The following is a 22,911-nucleotide window of genomic DNA, read 5'->3' on the forward strand; positions in this document are numbered from 1 at the left end:
ATAGAAAGTTTATTTGTTCCACAGTAAGGCAATGTATGGCTGCAAAATGTCTGCACTACTGAAGTAATGTGTAGAAAATGTCATGTCCGATACATTAATCGGTAGTGTTGTCTCATCATCATAACATCAAGTTATCTTCACATTAAATATTTCCAGATGTTTAACGGTAAAATTCATAAAACCAATACAGTTTTTGATTCCATGATAATCTAGCTGTATTACTATGGCAATAAGGGAGAGCATCGCTATGGAAACAACTACCATACAGCAGCAACTGGTACTGTAGTTACTATGGAAACGGCTTCAATGGAGGCAAGTTTAGGCATGCTGCTGACACGCTGATTTGTCTCGTGTTACCAAGGAGACAAGAAATGACAGTGGTGCTGAAACTATGGGGACATGTGTTGCCATGGATACAGATGAGTTTCCAGGGGAGATCGTCAACTGACTCATTAAACTTGTTTTCTAACTCAGGCAGCAGAAGGAAAGCATGAAAGATTGAATGGAGCGAGAAGCCTGCTGCTGCAGCTAAATAGTTTTATTTATAGAGTCGGTCTGCAGCCGCATGGAGGTTCCTCAAATTGGCCTAAAAACACAGCGATCTTTATTTACATGAACCTCTCGGTTGTGTTTAATTTAATCATTCTCTATTGTCTTTGTCGCACGCAGAGATTCCTCTCTCCGTCTTCTCATCTCAAAGTCTTGTTTAGTCTAGTTTTATGTATCAGGAAGTCCTTCATCTGTAACTTATCTGTGTTTCTGTTTTAATCAATTACTACAGCTGTCATAATGACTACAAAATGCTAAGTCTCATAAAATCAATTCCATCTTCCCAATTTGTCAGTTCCTCTAACTTTAACTCTTTTATGTCACTTTATAACACCTTACTTTGAAAAAACACCTTCTTTCACTCTCATCTTCTTTTCTCACCTCTCTCCTCTTGTCTCTTCTTCTCCCACTGGTTTTATTATTCCCATTCTCATTTACTGCACGAGCTTTAACTTGTATAGGTCAGCAGTGCTTTGACTGCCCGCTATGGGAGCAGGTTACATCCATGCAGTACACTTTTACAGCTGAGCTAATGCTCGATTTGATCAAAAAACAAGCTATAGTTATATAGAAAGACAATTCTGCAAAATCTTGGATTACATTCAATGCTGACATTTTTTAAATTCTCTTTCTACAATATCATCAATACATAAAAAAGTGCTCTCTGCGTTAGCATTGATGCAGAATCACCTAATATGATTAATATAAATACTGGGTCGCTTTTTTTCATCTCTGGGGAAAAAAAGTTGAGGAGGAAAAAGACTTCAAATCACATCCTGCAAACTGGAGCACATGCAACATACACGCACATTAGCATAATAGTTTTATGAATTTTGATGATGAAAAAAATCCCTCCCAAAAAAAGCTTAATATTGAGCCCTTCATTGGATTTCATCACTGACTGCAGTTTCTTCTAAACTTTCCAAACTCAGCTCCACTTTAGTTTCTATGTCCACTCATCAGAAGCAATGTAGTGTAATGGTGCTCCTTGAGGACTCTGAGATGAGGTTGTTTTTCCTTAAAGACAAGCTTATGAAAATAAATGGACACATGAAAAAGGAGAGTTGGGTAAAAAGAAAAAAAAAGGATGATAAATGAAAAAGAGAAATTACAGAAACTGAAGGACAACTCAAGGAAGGAGGAAGCTGAGAAACAGAGAGGAAAGTTTTAATGACATTGATGATGTACAAAAACACCTTTAAGTAATAAAAGTTGAGGGGGCACAGGATGAGTTGAGAGATGTAGAGAGACACCTGCGGTAGCAGAGGAAGAAGGAGGACAGAGAGAGACCAGCAGAAGGGAGGGAGGAGACACCTCAGGGATGAAACTATAGAGAGACGGAGTGGAGAGATCTGGAGAGGATGGAAGAGAGAAAGATGGAAAAGCAGGGATGGAGAAAGGAAAGAGAGAGATGGTGAGACATGACAGCTCAGATGGGACAGAGAACACGAAAACAGAGTCCCTGCTGAGTGAGCATCTCTAATTATCACTATGCCTGAGAGAAGGTGCGTGTGTGTGTGTGTGTGTGTGTGTGCGTGTTCACGTGTGTGTGTGTGTGTGTGTGTGTGTGTGTGTGTGTGTGTTCAGTGTGCACGTGTGTGTGCAGGTGTGTGTTTGGGTGACATCACAGCATTGGTGACATCACAGCAGTGGTGACATCACAGCAGTGGTGACATCATCAGTGCATGGTGACATCACCAGATGGAACACTGTGATAGATTAAAGGAGTGGTGACATCAGTTGTGACATCATAAAGGAGCGGTAACATCATAAAGGAGTAACATTCAGGAGAGAGTCCCAGAATCACCCAACTGTAGTTGAATCTGAAGACTCGATCAGACGAAACACATCGACTGAGAGAAGCAGTTGTCTCAAGAGAAAGAGGTATGAATTTTATGAATGCATTGCTTTAGATTAAACCTCCCAACAGTATATGAAGCAGTTAAAATTAGCCTCAACATTTAAATGCAGTTTACATGTTAGTTAATAATAATTAGGGCTGCAAGTAACGATTATTTTCACTCATCAGACTATCTACTGAGAGAAGCAGTGAATTTCTCTCCAAAAACCACGAAGCATCGACAAGAATTGACCGTAAATCAGCATCATGGTATCATCAAGAACTTCCCAGCCAGAAGCCATCATGCCCGAGTTCAACGTCCGTCGCGCTGTTTCCAAGCTGCTCAACTCCTTCTTTAAGGGGATGACGGCGGATCAGTGGGGATTTTTGAAATCCGGCAGCCCCGACGACGCCACTATGACCATGATGGGAGAGTTGCTGTTGGACATCACAGCGGCCTTGACAAAAGCTTTCCTGAAATCTCTCGGGAGCAGGACCCTGGCGTCTGAGGACGATGTCCAAATCAATCTGGGCGACACCATCTCTCAGGGTTTTGCCGAAGCTCTGGGCGTCGACGTCTCGGTTCAGTGTCCAAGCTCCAAAAGCTTGACGACATTGATCTCTGAAGAGGTTTCGGAGAGCGTCCGAAGTGCCCTCTCCAGCCCCGAGGGCATAGTTCAGCACCTCACTCCTCCCAGCAGACTCAACAACATGATTCTGCACGCCTGCAAAATGTGCCAGGCGTTCATCGGCAAGATGAAGTCGGTGTTCTCGCCTCGACCGCGCAAGCAGAGGACCATCTGCGAACAATCAGATGTGGAACCGGAACCCGAAGACGCCGAAGACCGCCATGCGGCGACGCCTTCGTCAGATGTCGTGATTGCGATGAAAATCATCATCAAGACGCAGTTGAACGTCATCACCGAACCTCTCTTGGTTGACGTGCCCGACTCCGAGTACATGCTGCTGCAGTCTCAAAACTCTCGGGAGATTGAAGACGTCGCGGAAGAAATCGCTCGGAGTATCGCCGAAGATGCTGTAAGACCGACTCCAAGAAAACGCTCCAAGAAAAGCATCGGAAGCAAAATTAAGAAGCTTTTGGCAAAGTGCTTTGCCAAAACGTGCATCCATCGCATCGTGGCACAGATGAGGAAAAGATTCTACCGGGGCTCCAAAGTTCACAGCCGAGAGTCGGCAAAGTCTCTCAGAAAGAAGATTAACGATCTGATGAAACAACCAGAAAACCGCGATCTTCTGGGACTCGGCGCTCCACTCATAAACATTCCCCCCGGTCGAGTCTTGGAGTTCACAAAGGTCTTAAGTGATCTCCTCTACACACACATCACCAACGGGCCAGAGATCATCCCCGAGCTGGTGATACGTGCCAACATGCGCGCTGACTTGCAGCGGAAGGTGCTCGGTTTCCTGTGTCTGGCCAGATGGTGGCAGATCTTTCAGTCCGACGACCTCGTTGACAATATGAGACACGCCATACTGGGGACCAAGCCCAGGGCCAGGAAACCTTTGGCAATCACTGCACCGCCTGCCCCGGTATCCGTGATGAAGAGTCGTGATGACTCTGCACGGCGAGCGCGGAACGAACAAAAAAAAAACTGCGTCGAGTTGATCTTGGAGAGGCTGGTCACGCGGATCTTCAAGAAGGCAAAAGTGACCTGGACCCTTTCAAACGTCCATGACATCATCCAGCGCCTTTTTGAACGAACGTGGGCCGAGGTCGAGGGTCTCGATTTCGATTCCAGCCCAGAAACATTGGAAAACCTCGAAAAGGCCATTTACCGGGACCTGATTAAGACGTGGGGCAATGCGATGTGGGTGCTGGTGTCCTTGAAAGGGGGTCAAGCGGCTGTCGGAGAGCGTATCGCCTCCGCCGTCAAAGGTCACCTGATGGCACCACCGAGACAGAGGTGCTGCATGTGCAGGTGCTTCTCTTCTATGCTCACCGCCATGACGAGGTGGTAAAGTGGTTTATGGGTTTTCTCCGGGGGCTCCGGTTTATCCCACATATAGTGAATAATCTGATTTATTCTATAGATAAAAAACGTCTTCAATGTGTCATTCATCTTGAAGGAAAAATTGCCTTTTTCCTTCTGAATGAATGCGAGGGCTTGAGCTCTCAGCGCCACCGCAGTAGTCAGTGTTGTCTACTGTTGCGTTACGCACGGGTTCGATCTGGGTGATCCAGTTCTCCCACAATCAGTGCATAATAATGAACATCTAATTAAATACAATAAATAATAATATAAATAAATAATATGAATTCATTTCTGCTCATTTCTCTCATCATTTGCTGTAAATATTCAACTCAGACTGAAGTTCTGCTGATTCAGTGAATTTTTATAAAGTGCAAAAATAGAGTACAAAGAAAAGTGTGTTTTGCGCACTCTCTTCCATCATATACACTAATCTTAATTATTGCTAATTTTAATGAGTTTACCTGCCTGACTGTAAACATGTAGAGAATTATTGTAAAGGAGAATCAGGTTTCTTGTCTGTATTAGCTCACACAGTCTGGAAATAGCTATTAATATTTAAAACCACGTCTATTCCTGACCGATCAGAACTGTTGTAATTAAAGATCATTAAACCTTATTTATTATGTTTATATATTTATTTACTGACACCTTCACTGTAAGGTGTATCCAGACATATCACAATGATGGTGTATTGTTTTACTAGAAACATAAATGCACTCTTGTTCAATGACAATAAATGAGGTTATTTTAGGGGGACGTGTGTTTTTAAGTGTAAAGATAACTCATACATTAGTTTGTTCAATAAGCCTATAAATATGGGGGACACCACGGCTGTCCGCATTCTGCAGACAGGTTCAGGTGAGTTTACCAGGTCAAAAAGTGACTGTGAGAGAGCTGGAAAGCATCTCCATCACTCAAGGTGGAGGGAGCACACACAGTGACGGTGTAAAGATGGACAAAATGTGTGTGTGCATGTTTGTGTGTATGTGTGTGTGTGTAGTGTGAGCACGTGTGTGTGAGTAGTGCGTACGTGTGTGTGAGTAGTACGCACGTGTGTGTGAGTAGTACGCACGTGTGTGTGTGCACGTTTCTGTGTAGTGTGCATGTGTGTGTGTACATGTTTGTTAGCAAACCAACCAAAGGTGTCTGAGACAATCAACCACCCTCTGGGAATATTTCTGTGCCATTAATTAGCTCTTAAAACTACCATCAAGCTATTGAAATTGAGATTATATAAAGGTAAGAAAGCTGCTCTCAAAAAAAGAGAGAGAGGCCTGTCTTGTTCATTCCTCCCTTTTTACTCCATCATTCATGAACCATCCATTATGTGTGTTAGTGTTTTTACCTGGTGAGCTCCTCCTTGATTTTCATCGGCTCGTGGGGATAAAACTTGACGCGGAAACACATCGTGTACGGCTGCAGAGCTGCTGAAGACAAGAGAAGAAAGTTTAGAAGAGAAGAAGAAAGGGAGTTATTGGAGACATAAAGTAGTTTGAGAAGAAGCTGAAGAGAAAGATGAGAGAATTGAGAGAGGAGGAGTTGATGGTTTTAATTAGCAGAGGAGAGGAAAAAGGAGAGGAGAGAGATAAATGAATGAGTGCAAGACAGAAGGGGAGCAGAGCAATGAGGATTATGTAAAACTGAGGAGAGAAAGAAGTTGGAGACGAAAAAAGAAATCAGGGTATGCCTCTAATACTGATTAGTCATTTGATAATTACAGTAATTACTCATATCACTCACACACACACACACACACAAAAACACACACACACACACACACACACACACACACACACACACACATAAAGTGCCTCACTATGGGGTCTGTTTCTTCTCCTTTGATCTGAGTCCTAAAGCATTTCATTTTTGAATCTGTGTGTGTGTGATTGTGTGTGTGAGTGTGTGTGTAGTTGCTGCGGGAGAGAATTTGAGCTTTGAATGATATTTAAATGCACAGTAACATACAAACGCACACTTACGTAAGTTCAAACACACATACACACACACACAGTCAGTGGTGTGGGGCTCGGATCAAACGACAGCAGTAGCTTAAACGCCCTCCTGGGGTCTCACTGATCTCATATAAACACACAGTCATGCACACTTCGTTGAAGTTTGCACATTTGAATGACATACAAACACACATATCAATACACAGTGTGCAGTGAAGAAACATCAGGAGCAGCAACTGTTATAAGCCCATTCATTATGCATTCACAGATAAGTGGAGGAATCATATGAAGCTTCATTTACAACTTCTGACGTATAGCTTATTTATGTATATACATATACTGTATAAAGAGATACTTAATTTACACTTCCTATTAAAAGTGGTCAAATTCAGATTTTTTATTTTGAATTAATTGTTTTTTCAAATGTCTAATATCACCTGTTTACTCTTGTCCGTTGGAACAGGAGTGTTAAGGGAGACCGCTGTTTGCATCCCGTTTCCTAATAATTTAGGAAATAATTTCCATAATTTTCACCATGCATGACCGTGAACGATTTACAGTGTAGCTTTGTTGTATGAATCAGGTAACAATAAAATGCTTACCAGCTCTTACAGAGTAAGAGTGGAAGAAAACAAGACCACAAGTGAGTAACAACTGGGTATTTTAGGGGAAACAAAACTGAAGTTTGGGGGGAAAAAACAGTGTTAACAACACAGATATACTGCTGAACCTATAAAGTTATTATATATAATATTATGGTATTATGTATTTCACAGTTACTATATGCAACCAAAACAGTACAGTAAGGTAACAGAAAGGTCTTTGTAAAAAATCTCTCAGAAACTCAGATCGAGGGGTTATTGAAGAACATATAAGGAATATGACTCCAAAATGACTCATCAATGCTGGGGTACAGCAGTGAGATATTGGGGCAGGAAGCTCAAAGAAAAGGGGTACAAATCTTGGAATAATGAGGGACTTGTTTGTATTAACTGCGCTCATAATTGTGATGTTTACTCATGTACACATGGGTTATTTTGAGTGAAAATACAGGAATCTAGTATGGATTAGATGCTAAAAGATGTTACCAGATGGGTAACACTTTATAATAATAATCAGTCATAAGTCATACATAAAGCCTTTAGTTAATAATGAACTAATCTGGAAATGGCATTAAACGTGAAACTGTCATGACATGTTCCAACAACATGTCAAATGGTAGTGTCTTATCGCTGATATGTGGCTAAACTGTTGAAGTGATTAAGAAATTGTGGGCTGTTATGTGTTGTCTTTCATCAATAACTGTAAAGTAAGCCACGTTTCATAACTGGTGTTTACATTTGATGTCTTATAAGGGCTATTAAATGATACATAAAAAATGCATGGTGGAATAGTTTACACTTTAGATGAGGGGGATGTAGAAAGCTTTGTAAATTACTTATACACAAACGGATCATTTATAACAGGTGAAGAAGATGTTACAAATGATTTGTTAACACATTTACGTGTGATGAATAGTTTACACTTTAGATTAGGGGGATGCAGAAACGTTCGCAAATGATCTGTAAATGATTCAGTAATACATTTACACATCATTTATAAAAGGTGAACGACACTGATCATATCAGTCCTAAAATGATTTAAACTTGAAGAGACTTTGTTTATGCTGAATAGTTTTCACTTTAAAACTGCAAACACCTCAAACCTGTCAATAGAAATGATCAAGTGTTTTTACTATTTTTTTCTCCCTTACCTTACCATTAAATAGCATAAACCTCTTCTAAAACGATCTTACTTGGTCATTGTATATGCCCCATTTGTAGTGTGTACCACAGTACAGATGATATAGACAACTGTGTGCCTTCTCTGACACACATGCCGCTTCTTTTCAGCTGCATGTGAGGAACTTCACTGGCAGGTCATAACATGTGCAGAGTTACCGTTATTCCCCCCTTATCATTGATTCATAATATGTCAACCAATTACTTATTCATAATTTCCTGAAGATTTGTTTATGATTATTTGATGATTTACTAAAGGGTCATGACTTACATGACTTATTAGTTCATTATTAACTAAAGGCTTATAAATGTCTTATGACTGATCGTTAATATGAAGTGTTACCAGAAGGTGCAAAATCATCAGATATAGGCAGTTAAAGTGGGCCTCAGCCATAAAGTCAGCCAAAGAGACAGAGAAGAAATAAAGCAAATGGCAGAATAGGAGGAAGAAAGTGAGTATCATCTAACATGGGACCAGAAATCTTTACAGAGTGCCCTCACCACTCTGTCTTTAATGTTGGGATCCTCTGCGGTATTATCTAGCTATGAAAAACAGCACACATCTACATAATACATGCTGAGCAATATGAAAGACGCAATCCTCCCACCCGCGCCCAAAGATTTGGAGCTGCTTTTTGCTCAGGCTTAAGGGACCGAGAAAACGTTTCAGGGGAAAGTGAATTGGCACAATAGTGTGCGCACACACACACGATGTGACGCATACGCACGTAAGCCGAGACGCACAAAGAGAAAATAAATCACAAGCCACATATCCTAATTTGAGAGTAAACGCTGCCACAGGGAGAAGTGATGTGTCAGGACGAGTCAGATCTATTCACCACTCATCCTCCATCCCTCTCTCTCATCTCTTTCTTTCACTTTCTGTCGGCCTGTCTCATCTCAAACCGTCTCCTCTTTTCTGTCTTCTCCTCCCTAATCTGACTTCTTTCTTTAGCTACATAATCTATCACTGTCTGAATTAGCCCCCCACACATTTCCTCTTTATCACTCTTTTCCCCCCTCTTTCTCTCCTCCTCCCTCTCCCTCACCCCTCCTGCCCTCTCGCTCATGTTCTGATGAAGCAGAGCGCACCGCTAATAGCTCCTTTATTAATTTATAGCAGGACAGAAAGAACAGGGCAGTCATTAAAAGGCTGGGAGAACTTCAGGCATGTTTTTGCTGATCGCACAGGTAATTGACCAAAGACGAACATCACACTGAGAGATTCTGCAGCAAAGCATCAGTTTCAACAGTAAACAGTCCGTTAGAGTGAAAGACCGAGACTATTTTTCTAGACTAGATGATGTTCTAGACAGATTCCAAATACAATGTTTGCTTCTTGTTTTTGTTTTTTTATAAAAGGTGGCTGACAAAGCGAAATATGTTTAAATATTTTATGAAGCAAAGGCAGACTTCTCTTCCCTTGTTCCTTCAGCTACTCCTTTCCAGGAAGGGAATAAAACATTCGCTTCTAGAAATAAAGTGGATTTCACAATTCATAATTTTACATTGAATCTACACTGATTAGCTGTTTCATTAGTTGTGTCACAATCAGTGGGAGAAGTATTAGTACAGGTCTAAAAGAAGTAGCAATAACACAGTGTAAAAATACTCTGTCCTGCATTCAAAATATTATTTAAAGCTATAGGGTTGGTAATCTTGAGAAACTAGCAAGAGTACGCTAGTTTATTAAAATCTTCCAAGTCATTCAGGCCAAATGAAATGATTGGACGGGTTTATTACAGTCCTGCGACAGCCACAGATACTGGATTTCTTTCTTCTTATTTTTGCCAGAGCATTTGATTTATTGATTGCTGTCAGGGTGCAATGAGAATTTAAATAAAAGTACAAAAGCATTAGAATCAAAGATTCATATATATTATATTACTGAAATATAATTAGTGATTCATTAATGTGTTCATCACTTTAATGTTGCAGCTGCTAAAGGCGGAGCTTTAATTACGTCATATACTGCTGGGTAGCTTAACCGATAATGAAATAGCAGAATATATTGGTTGATTTATATTTTGTATTGTTAATCTAAATCTGCAATTTAACAAGTGACTAAAGCTATCAAATAAATGTAGTGGAATAAAAAGTACAATATTTGCCTCCAAAATGTGGTGGAGTAGAAGTATAAAGTAGCATAAAATGGAAATACTCAAGTAAAGTTCAGTACAGTACTGAAGTGAATGCACTTAGTAATTTTCTTATAGATTGGTTGCAGAACATAATGAAGGTGGGTCTTATCTAATATGAGTCATATCAGAGGAAAAACATCGAGAAGGAAAAGGTAATCCAAACACAAGAAAACAGTCAACAGACAATCAGTTTATCTTTATCCCTGAAGTGGCCTTTCATTTAGTTTTTGTCAGCATGTAACTGACCCAAATGTCAACCTGTGAGTGAGATGCAAGAGGACGCCGGGTCCGCCTCCTAGCACCTACCTAAAATAAACACCACTGGAGAAGAGTCAAGTTTACCTGAGACCAGATAAAATCTGCATCCTTTCATTGGTGATGATGGTCAACAACAATCTATGTACAATCTACAGCTCTATGTTTCTGTATGTAGCTGGTAATTCATTTCCATAGCTCTGTCAAAACATCATCCCTTCAGTGCTATACCTGACCCAGGAAACTTGTCACTGGTTAACCTTAACTGAGGGCAGCCTGCTTACTTCTTGCCTCCTGGCTTGTGCTCCCCTGCCACGTCTGTGTATCTCACTTTCTCTGGTAGTTTATTTCCTTTTGGGCCACTTGTCCCTCTGGCAGCTTGTTGTGTCACTTTGTCTGTCTTTATTGTGTCTCTGTGTGTCTACCTGTGGTGTTGCCTGGCTCTGTCACTATTCATGGCAAGAGATAATGTAAGCAATGTGTCCTGGGGATAAAGTGGGTGATATAAGGCCCTAAAATGTGTATATGAGTACATTTCCTAAATGCTATTTGCACGCTGTTTTGTTGTGTTTTAATTGTTTGAATAATCAGTGGCTTTAACACTGTTGTTTGCATGCTGTCATCATGACCCTGTACTGTATGTGTCAGAGTCCCTGTGGTGTTGTCTGTTTGTTGCAGAGCTTGACCTCCTCACACTGAAGCAGCTCTCGGGAAGGGAGGCATTGACAAACACATACACACACATAAGAATGTGCACATAAGAGTACGCACACACACACACACACACACATTTCACACTATGCTTATTGTTGTGTACACGCACACTGATGCAAAACACACAGAAAAACACAAAGAGAGCAGAAGTGACACTTACACTTCATCTGCCTCACCACGGGCTTATTGGGCTCCAGCCAGTGCTGAGAGAGAGAGAGAGAGAGAGAGAGAGAGAGAGAGAGAGAGAGAGAGAGAGAGAGAGAGAGAGAGAGAGAGAGAGAGAGAGATGTCAATAATATGTTGTAATTTCAATTCCCAATCAAAAATCTCCTCGCTTTTGGTGAAACGACTCATTGCTTATAGGCGTAAACTGAGCAGAGTGAGGCAACTTCAGTCTGTTAAAGACAAATTTAAAATCGCATCAGAAAATTACCTGTATTTAAATGCATCATTGTACATATGTATTTGTAGTTTTTTCATAGATTGTCAATACAAGATCAACACACATACATTGAGCTGGCTATTCTGACCCTGCTGAATGGACTTATAATACATAAAACATACAATGTTCAACACATGAAAAAAAGGAAAAGGGTATGTTTTTGACATTTATTCAACCAAGGAAGAATAAAAAGCAATGCTCTATTTTTTTTTTGTAATGCCCTATATGGAAGCTTCCCAGTATACAGTCTGACCTGTTGGCCCTGAGCAGCTCCACTGGAGCAGTTGGGGGTTAGTAGCCTCGATCAAGGGCCTCTCAGTGGTGCTTTGAGGGAGGAGAGGTGACCTTCCTCTACTCCTAAGTATACCAACACATTCTCATCCCAACTCGTCACATACTGACGCTTTGTCAGATCCCTTGGCATCACTTTACGGTCGCAGTAAACACGTGATTAACGTTTTGAATTATCAGAGCGTTTACTGTTGCCACACATTGGGTTTACATTGTAGTTAATGGATACCCGGGGGCGTCTCATACAAGCGCTAAGGGTTGCCTTGTGCGTCAGCATCACACACCAAGGGGCGTTACAAAGCAACGGTATTTTACGCCCTGGGAATGAGAACAGGCTGAGTATACTGTACGTAAAATTTCTCAAAATTTCTCCCTTAAATTTAAATGCAAGTTCAAAATTTGAAGGAAAGTAACTTCTTTACCCTCCATCCCTTTAACACATCTGGACATTTTATCCAAATCTTCCAAATCTATCTATCATCTGCACCAATCCAATAAGATAAAAACAATTACACTAATGCCTTTATTCTATTGTAAGGTTGTCTTTACTACACTTTATTGTACTCTGGCTTTTGTGTTGTAACAACTCTCATCGTAAATGCAGCTAGAGGCAGTCTGAGCTTCTGTTGAGACAAAGCGTCTGGTCTCTTCTGTGTGTGGGCTGTTTGAAATATGGAGACTGATCTTGTTATTATTTGTCACTTGAACTTGTAATATGATGTACTGACTGCCTCCTGATTTACATCCAACAATAACCGACTCAGTGGAGCCATGTCCTGTTAGTGTGATCATCACTTTCTATATTTTTGTCCTTCTGCTGTGATTTTGTGCAGCCGTATGATTGTTTTTGATGAGGTCAAATCTGTATGCAAATGCTTCAGAGGCAAAACAACATTGAGGTATAATACAAAAGGAAACACAATCATTTTGATATTTCCCTTCACTGCAATGTTTTATGAAAACTCAACCCAAACAAACTTGAAAAATACATGAAAATATATAATTTGACAACTATTTCTTGCCTCAAGATAGAATTATGAGACTGGTTTTAGTGCCAAAACAATTAGTCGATTGATCGATTAGTCAATCAACAGAAAATTAATCGTCAACGTTTTGGATAATCTTATTTACTGTTAAATTAACCAATTGAACAATTGCTGATTCCAGCTTCTTAAATGTGATATCATTTTAAACTGCATGTATTTGAGTTTTGGACTGTTGAACCAACAAAACAAGCAATTTAAAGACATCACTCTGCTTTTTATACACATTTTATAGACTAAACAACTAATCCATTAATATAAAAAATCATTGACAGATAATGTTAATAGTTGTGAGTTGCAGCCCCACTGCTTTTCATTCTGCATGTGTGTGTGTGTGTGTGAGACAGTTACCCTCTGTTTCTCGGGGTCCACATATCGAATACCAAAGTAGTCTTTCTCCAGTAGGTTATAGTGGTTAGACACATGGTCCAACAGGAACTGGCCTTTGGTGTCTCTCTGTAAAGACAGAAAACACACAAAACATGTTCACATTTAAATCCAGGATGTAATTTTGTGATCAGTCAGCATCTGCTACTATCTAAGCAATGTTTCCATCCATGATGACAACAAATCCCATAAACCTCCCAGCTGTATCACGGCACCATAACCACAAACAATCCCCTCTTGGGTAATATTTCTGTGATGCACATGTAGTTGTATCAGGTTAAAACATATATGTCAGCAACTTTTAGGTCTCTTGGTGACTCCTGTGATCATATTCCAGACTCAGCTACCTGAACATGGCAGTAAATAAAGTCCGTCATAAACACAGAGAGATCAATAATCACTCTGCATTTATTACCTGTCCCTCAGTTGATATATACTCCTCACATACAGACGCACCCAAACATGTTCAATTTTAGCTGAGCACTAAACAACACTTTTAGGTGTACATAAGGTGCGACTGTGCCTGCACACACACACACACATGAAATAAAATATGCATATACATAGATGCAGCACGTGTGTCTCCTATCTCTGAACAATTACACTTCCCATTCTCACCTTCCTAACCTATTGACTAAATATTCAGTATTCCTTAGATTGCCATTTTGTCATTTTATATGCATCACGTCACCTCAAGTCTTGTGAATATATGTGTGTGTGTGTGTGTGTGTGTGTGTGTGTGTGTGTGTGTGTCCTATAATGGCTCTATAACCTGCTGATGGAGGTGGATTCTTTGCTCAGTTAAGCAGGACTGATTGATTCAGCAGGAAATCGTCTGTTTGCCCTTGTTGTGATTTACAAACCACTGGAGACACACATGAACATACACGTCAACACACACACACACACAGAGCCACAGCTGTCTGTCTCTTTGGCCACGACATGTAAAACTGCCAATCAACACTAATGTCAGTATGCCATAAAATGACACATCTCTATGGCAACTGATGACTTCTTTTACGTAACTGACTGCACTAACAACGTCTTATCATGGCTGGTTTGTCCCAGACACACTTTAAACTGCAGGAGGCACCTGTCCTGGTTGTCTTTATTGACTGTGAAGCATATTACACACTTTTCTCTTTCACACTCGAGCTGCTTCATGTTTTCTTCCAACAGCGTCTCAGTTTTCTTTGAGTGGAAATGATTGAGAATCAGGCAGAAACATGTCAGACACCCTGTTGTTTTTCTCTTCTATCAAACGGCTGCCACGTCAGCAATGGTTGGTGTGTTTTGGTCTTCCTCAGCATGCAAGCTAAGGACATTAGCTGGAGTCATTAGCTTTGTTCATTAATTCTATATGTGCAGACATTTGCAGCTGATGAGCACCGTAGGGTAAGTGATTGACAGCGGCTGTCTGTGCAGTTGAATGATCGCAGCAGAATGACACTTCATCAACCCAAAGGCCTTGAACCTCAGTGTGTTCAGGCCACTCAGTTCAGCATTTACTATAAAAGAGCACTTTGTTCAGTTAAAGCAACACTCATATACCCAGAGTGATAGCAGAATATGAATCTCAATGTCAGGTGAATTTTTTTCGCTCACATTCTGCCTTCATTTCTCTTTGGTTAAATTTTCTCTGTCGCTTCAGCTGACACCTCCCCCATCACCAGCATGATCTTCAGGATGTTTGGGGAGATTTAACTGAGTTTCCATCTTCTACCTGCTGCCTTTACTCCACCACTACCAGCCTCTACACTTCCTCTCCTCTTTCATATCTTCATTATGTTCAATGACGGTGCTTCAAGTCACTATTGCCAACCTCAATAAATATTGTTATTTACTTCTAATTGATCTGTCCTTAATGAAATGAGATAAAATATATCTCCAATCTTTCTCTTCTCCAAGAAATCTTCTGCAACTATTAAAACCAACTGTTTCTCCTTTGTGTTGAATAAAAAGAACATTTTCTTAGGGCTGCCCCCTCTTAGTCGATTAGTCGACTAATCGGTCGTTTTGGTTTTATTTGACAAAGATTTATTTAGTTGATTAGTCATTTTTTATGCTTTTTTGTCATGCTGGATGACTTATTTCCTAGAAGCTTATGAGCACATCTCTGGTAAACACAAAATTTAAAGTGGTGCTTTTGTGTGATTCTGTTGGAAGTTTTACAGATCTAACGATTAAATCAACTAATTGATTAGTCAACAAAATTGTATGAGTGTTAGTTGACTAAGAATTTTTTTGGTCGAGGACAGTCCTACATTTTCTTAAAGTGACTTCCTTTTGAGGCAGAGCCAGTCATGCAAAGATTTGTTACAACACAGCATCTCTTAAAGCATCTAAATGCTGATCATGCAAATCAGCACCTTAGATGACCCTGTTCAGCCACCTTAGTCATCTTACACAAACATGATATCCTGTGCATATGTTGTGTTTGGTAAACACTGCAATCTCTCAGCGAAGCAGCCTTTTAAATACATTTCTTGGTGAGTCATGCTCTATTTCTCAGCAAACAATCTTGTTATGTGCAGTAATTGCAGCATAGGCCTACTACTGTAGCTGTTGACAGAATGGCCACAGAAAAAACAAGATATTTCCTGTTAATGTCCCAGCAGCCACTCAAAAATAGTAAAAAACAAAAACAGCACAGCACAGAGAGTAGAAACAGCATACATTACCCGACTGTCTGTCCACAATACCAGCATCTTTATCTTACACACCAATCAAAACAGATAAACATAATTTCAGTAAACACCCAAAGGACACACTGTTGTAAAGCAGCCAACAATTCCAGGTCAATGCAAGGAAACAAGGAAGAAGAATTAAAAATAAAACGAGTACACAATACACAGAAGGAGTTCATATATAGGCTAACCACACAAACATGCTACACAGCACACGTTATCATATCAATATTTAACTAAACACCACCCAGTTGTTCTGCCATCTGTACTGTAGACGCAAAGAGGATAGCATACTAACCCACTTAGCAAAACGTTACAATAATGTGATTACATTTTTCAGTAACGAGTAGGGGATACAATTTGCAATCACAATTTGAAATTCAGTTAATACATTACAGTTACTAATCCCAGTAACACTCTGTTACTTTGACAATGTGGGGTGCGGCTTGTTTGCTGTCATACTCGAGGATGGATACCAGACTGGGGCCGAAAGTGTCCACTAGCTTGGGGATGGAGGTGATTAGCCTCTACCAAAAAAGGAGAAAACGCAAATCCCAGTAACTCCAAAGGAGTCTTATTCTAATGTTGTGTCTTGAACCTACATTCAGGAATCACCTGGTTTTGTTCAGACAGTGCACCTGATTCGACTGTTATCAGGCCATAGGCGTTATCAGTCGCTATAAGCACCATAGATGTGGGTCAGTAGGGGCCTACTACATTGTAAAAGTGAAAGCGAAACTTAAAAGCAACACGTTTTAACACGTAAAAATGAATGAAATGTTACGTTTTGAACAAGGCTTTAGGTAACAAAACTTTTTGGTTAAGTTAAAGGAAAAACATCGTGTTTCGGCTGAAAATAATTACTTTTCAAAAGTTAAAGTGACACTTGACGCTTGTGAACACAAAGACAACCACGCAAACCCTGGCCTCCTGGGTGAAAACCCTGTGTGTTGTTCCATCTTTCGTGCCCAACCTTTCATGTTGTCTAAAACTACAACGCCTGACTTCCACTTCTGCTCATATCATAATTACTATGGTCACTAGACGTCGTTGTTGTGTTCTTTTATACCTTCTTTCAGTGATCTACCATGTGAATAGGTGATAAAACCTACTATTGGGAGCAGTAGGCCCCTATTGACCCACATCTATGGTGATTATAGCTACCAATAACACCTATTTAATGGCCTAAAACAGGATAATTGTTGGAGAGTTGAGACTTCTGCAGAGCTTCGGTCACTGAGGCTAACATTAAGCTATCTGTTGATGGTCAGTAAATCCCTCCAAGTAATGAGTAATTCGTAAGGTAAAGTAATTGCTTTTTCAGTGTGTAGTGAGTAATTGATTACTAGCCAAACACGGTATTAAAAAACATCAACTGCACAGTTAGGTGGCTCTCCCAAGTGACCTTTGTTACATCACCACGGCAACAATCAGCTGTCAGTGATCTCAGAGACAGCGTGTCCCTATTGGCTGGTTCAGGTTTACTGTTATATCACTGTGACACAAGTAAGCTGTAAATCAAGAGTGTGTCCCTGTGGGTGTAGCTGTGATCATCTGTGTCTCCATGCTGGCCTGCCTGTGGTGTGTGTGTGTGTGTGTGTGTGTGTGTGTGTGTGTGTGTGTGTGTGTGTGTGTGTGTGTGTGCGTTGTTGTGTTTGTGTGTGCGTGTTGATGTGTTTGTGTTTGTCTGTCTACATCTCTTTAGGATTTTCGGTTGATCCGTGACAACAGTGTTACTAAGCTGTTAAATCTGAAAAGCTAACAGACACACACACACTGAGGGAGGAGAAAAATGGAAGAAACAGAATGGAAACAGAATGAAAACAGCCACGCTGCGAGCCGTTTCTAGCCAGATCATCAAACGCCACCTCTCCTCTGTCTGCCTCTCAGGGCAGACGCTCGTGGGGAGAAGAGAGGCGGACCGACGCCAAGAGAGAAGACCAGACAGAGAGTGAACCAGGGCCAAACACGCCGCGAGGCTGAGAGGCTGAGAGGCTGAGAGAGAGAGTAGGCAAAGACAGAGCTAAAAAAGGAGTGAATAAAAGAGAGATTGGGAGATTGACTAAGGCAAGCGAGGCAGAGAGGAAGAGAGATATAAAGAGTCTATGTCATGTCCAACAAGGGCTGAATACATATTTTATATATCCAAAGGCTGGGCATTAAAAATTAACCCGGTCATCCTGTCTCTACATGATCTCACCTAATGACGGCAAAGTGCTCTTCTCTCTGCCTCGCTTGAACATACAGACACATACACACACTTTAAATAGAGCCGCGCTGTAGAGTGTATTCAGTTTAGCAGAAGCAAAGTGCACTTTGACGTGTATGTTCGAGTGTGTCTATCCACCCTCTACCATTTTTTTCTCCATAAAGCGACTTCCTTAGAGCCGGCCGAGTTCAGACGCAGACCAGACTTAAAGGAAAAAATAGAAAACCATCAGCATATTGAGTATAAAAACACACATGGAATCAATTATTTATTCCTACATCTACTGCAAATTCACAAAAACATTTGGTAAACTTACTGAAATCAAGTGAGTTTTGACCTCCATAGTGCACAATGCCATAAGAACTGTGGACTGTAATAATTGAAGACTTATAATCTAATTTAACCCCACTTTGTGCCAATCCAGAAAGTCGCCTTCACCTCAACACAACATTGACATATCATCAGTTTTTAAGTTGATATGGTGAACTTGTTAGCAAACAGTTACTTATTTGCACATCCAGCAGTTACGGAAAAACATTTTCACTCATTTGTTGTGTTGTGTTTCTAGCTACATGGTGAATGGAAATCCAGTATTCACTCTCTGTTAGCTCTGTTTTTGGTCTCTATGTCCACTATGTTCACCAGCTGTTTGCTAATGTGTGAGCTTGCCATTCGGTGCGGAGAAGATAGTGAACAGTCGGTTTATAGAGCGTTTTCGCTGAAAACAGATGCGGCTGAAAACAACCGAAATGTGGCTGAAAACACACAAGATTAAGCGTTGCGGCAATTCTACACAGGGTTGTAGAGAGGTCTGGGCAAGTCACTTTAATGGCCCATTAATTGCGAAGATTAACGTCTTTTGTTCCCTCATGGATAAAATATTCTTTTTGTCCAGATGGACAGAAGAGTCCTTGAGGATAGGGCTGAACGATTTTGAAAAATTAACTAATTGCAATTATTTTGACCAATATTGCAATTGCAATATGATTTGCAATATTAGGGGGAGTGAACATTTTTATCTAATTATTCTCATTTTCATCGAAAAACATGATGGTGATGGTGAAAAATGAAAAATAATTATGTAAAAATGATTATGATGTGATTTTTGCGGGGATCTGTACCAAACAAAGATGTTTTCTTAAGTCGTTAGAATATGATGTGTAGGCCAGGAGATCTCTGCAGCACTGCAATCTTTGATTTAAAATGGTATTTTGACACACATTTAACCTTTAAAGGGACTGTTTATAACTTCTTACACGTATAGATCAATCCGGGTCGGTGTCCCATGCGCGCTCGCGTGTGGCTACGCTGTTCAGACAAGACTCCAACACAAACTACACGGAAGCACCAAAACCTCAAAGTTATGCCTAGTGAAGCCCGTCTTGCAAAACAGTGTCGGCCGCGGTCGGAGGACACGGGGGAGACCGTAGCCTTGGTCTACAGGGCCGGAGTCTCTGCTATACTCTGCTCCTCTTGCTTGCCTTCACCTACAGCTCGCTCCACCTCACGTGCATGCGCACACACTACACACTGCAGAAGAGTTAGTTTAGCTCTGAGAATATCTAGTGAGTGTACAGTGGACGTTTGTGCAGAAATAAATGCTGCAGCTCCTCCAGACCAACAGAGGTTTTCTGTGTCTTGTGAAGTGATGGGGCTCCGCAGCGAGAAACGTTATCGTCTCCGACCGGGTGCCGGTGTATCCCCTGTCTCGCTTCGGGAGGCTTAGGCAGGCTTAGGCAGGAAAAGCCAACACTAGGATCAGCAGTGATTCATGGAGAGACCTTCGTCTGGTCAGCTAAAATTACTGCCAAGCAGCTGAAATATAGAGTGATATTGTGGTTTAGGCTGACGTGTGTCGCCTCACTGTTTTGACGGATGCTCGCTCACATTCAAGTAGCGCGTGCACACGGGCGAGCGCGAGCAACTGGACGCTGACTTTCGTTGACTTAACGGCCACAGGTGTCGCTGTTACAACCAATTCCTGATTCTTACAAACAGTCCCTTTAACAAATATTGTGCCTGCAATTTGAAAATTGCAGTAGGCAATATTGCAGTTTCGATAAAATTGGGATTAATTGTGCATCCCTACTTGAGGATTATGAAAACACCTTCAAAACTGTGGTGCGTGTTGTTCAACAACTGTCTGGGTATTTCACAGATCACCAGTGATACATCTTTAATAAATGCTTAGTGACTCCAATGCAATGATAATACTTGAGAGGAACAAACTGGGGCAGGATCGAACCAAAATAGTCGTCCACTGATATGTAAAATGATAGAAGTTACCAATAAAAATGAACAGATAGTATATTTTCTGTTAAAAGAGGGTTATTCTTTATTCTAAATCAGATGTCGTATGCTATAATAACATACCCATTAGTTTCAGTCTAAATCAGGTGAATGACTTGTGACTCTGTGACCACTACAAGTCAAGCACTAGGACCCTGGGTGCACTGGCCCAGTTAAACACCGCTTGTTGTTTAATTAATATGCATGCCAGCTCAATTATGACTGGCCCTTATCGACTCATTTCATGACACGGCATACCTAATTGGCTGAGCTGGAACGCTGTGAGGGGAAGGAGCGTGAAATTCCAGCAAACCCTGTGTGAAAAAACCAACACACGCTCCTATCAGCACACAGTGAAGGAGTGAAGGAGAGGAGACGTAGAGACAGTAGTGGGACTTTAAAAACAATGACATGCCCCTCTTTACCTTCACACAAACCAATTTAAAAGCCAAGAGGCTGCCTCTAAGACAAATGCTTCACTAATTTGTGGCTTTTCTCTGTTGTCACTGCAGCCTCTCTTCGGGAGATTTAAGACGCTAGTGGACCAATTTGCAGATTTATTTGCCAATTAGGATGAGAGTGTAAGCAGGCTTTTGTGCATGTGTGACAACAACATTGTCCTCCTATTAATAACCGTGCCAATATTTCTAAAGCCAGCTTCTATTTACCACCCAAAACTCAACCCCCAAGCCAGCCGATGAAAGGATCGATCCAGAGGCTTGACCAGGATGCAACAGTGACAAATCAATGAGCTGGATGCGGGGTGAGGGAAAAGCAATGCAGAGGATCAAAGTAGAGGAGTTAAAACCTCTTCTCTTTCTATTTCTCAGCATGCAGAAACACATTTTTCCCCACTTATACTATTTCTATTCCCTTAAAATCCTGTCTTCCCTTTTTTATGTCTCCTCAAGTAGCTTCATGGTTGGAAAAATCATCTTATTCCACAAATTCAACCCGATATATTTGGAATCTTTGGAAACTTTGGGACTCTACTAGAAATATAAACAAAGCTCTGTGGGTTTCGACAATGTTTAGCTGCACAGCATGGGTTTGTAATGACTCACCAGCAGCAGGTCAGGTGGTTTTAAAAGGCTATTTTTGACCATTTTAATGATTAGACTGAAGTATAGGGATAGTAATATCTTGAAACAGATTTTAAAAGTAAGCCACAGAGGCAGGACGCACATACAAATCATCCTCTGAGGCTACGCTGACTGCAAGATTGGGAGAGAGAAGTGGAGGATCAAACACTTCCAGTCGGGGAGCTGAATTATGGAAGCAATCCAATTTATATTAAGGAGGGAAATCTTTGGAAAGAGATACTCGACCTCACCACCACCATCCCTCTCTGTAATAACCTCCCACCATCACACCATTTATCAGTAAATGTTTGATTAGTAAATCCAGGCTGTGTTTGTTTGATACCTGAGGGAAAAATTGAGAGAAGCAGTGTGAAGAGACAAGCAATGATGTCATATATCAAAGAGAAACCGGCACAGCTCCAGTCTAGTATTGATATCAAGAGTATGTTGGGTTTAACCTCCTCAACCACTGACCCACAACAGTAATGGACTCTCGACCGGAGCTACAGACTTGGCATATGGAAGGACTTCCTCTATCATCAGCGTATCATAGCCAGAAAAAAGTAAATATCCCTATACTTAATGAACTTTGGGACTTTACCTCTTACTATTAGGTCAACCAATTCAAGTGACATTTTATGCATGGCTCTATAAATGGCAATGTTGGACTGTTGGTCGGTCCACCACTTCTGTCTAGACTATATATATAAATATCTCAACAACTATGGGATGGATTGCCATGAAAGTCATTCATGGTTCCCAGAGGATGAATCCTACTGACTATGGTTCCTCTAGTACCACCATGAGGTTCAGATTTGTGGCTTTGAGTTAAATATCTCAACAACTATGGGATGGATTGCCATGAAAGTCATTCATGGTTCCCAGAGGATGAATCCTACTGACTATGGTTCCTCTAGTACCACCATGAGGTTCAGATTTTGTGGCTTTGAGTTAAATATCTCAACAACTATTGGATGGATTGCCATAAAATTTGGTACAGCCATTCAGGTCCCTTACGATGACCTGCAATAAGTTTGGTGATCCTCTGACTTTTCCTCTAGCGCAGTCATCAGGTCAAATATTTAATTTGTCCAATATTTTGGTTTAGGACCAAATACCTGCAAAACTAATGCTAATCCCATTTGTACTTTGTGTTTAGTGATAATTAGCAAATGTCAGCGGGCTAACATGCTAAACTACAATTATGATCATGGTGAACATTATACCTGCTAAACATCAGCATGTTAGCATTGTT

The 22,911-nt window shown here is 40.8% G+C and overlaps 1 protein-coding gene across 5 annotated transcripts in view; it reads right to left on the reverse strand.

Annotated features, from left to right (window-relative positions):
* Positions 1-22,911, reverse strand: part of frmd3 (FERM domain containing 3) — a 72,680-nt gene that overhangs the window by 39,763 nt on the left and 10,006 nt on the right. For 3 of the 5 annotated variants that reach the window (XM_074637765.1, XM_074637767.1, XM_074637769.1), the window contains exons 2-4: positions 13,354-13,458; positions 11,387-11,429; positions 5,729-5,810 (exon numbers count right to left, since the gene is read on the reverse strand). In XM_074637765.1, coding sequence (XP_074493866.1) covers positions 5,729-5,810; positions 11,387-11,429; positions 13,354-13,458 — 230 coding nt within the window. The remainder of the gene's footprint in view (positions 1-5,728; positions 5,811-11,386; positions 11,430-13,353; positions 13,459-22,911) is intronic. The other 2 variants (XM_074637766.1, XM_074637770.1) reach the window with 1 other exon arrangement.

Source organism: Sebastes fasciatus, chromosome 6, assembly GCF_043250625.1.
Source record: "Sebastes fasciatus isolate fSebFas1 chromosome 6, fSebFas1.pri, whole genome shotgun sequence".
NCBI classification, from domain to species: domain Eukaryota; kingdom Metazoa; phylum Chordata; class Actinopteri; order Perciformes; family Sebastidae; genus Sebastes; species Sebastes fasciatus.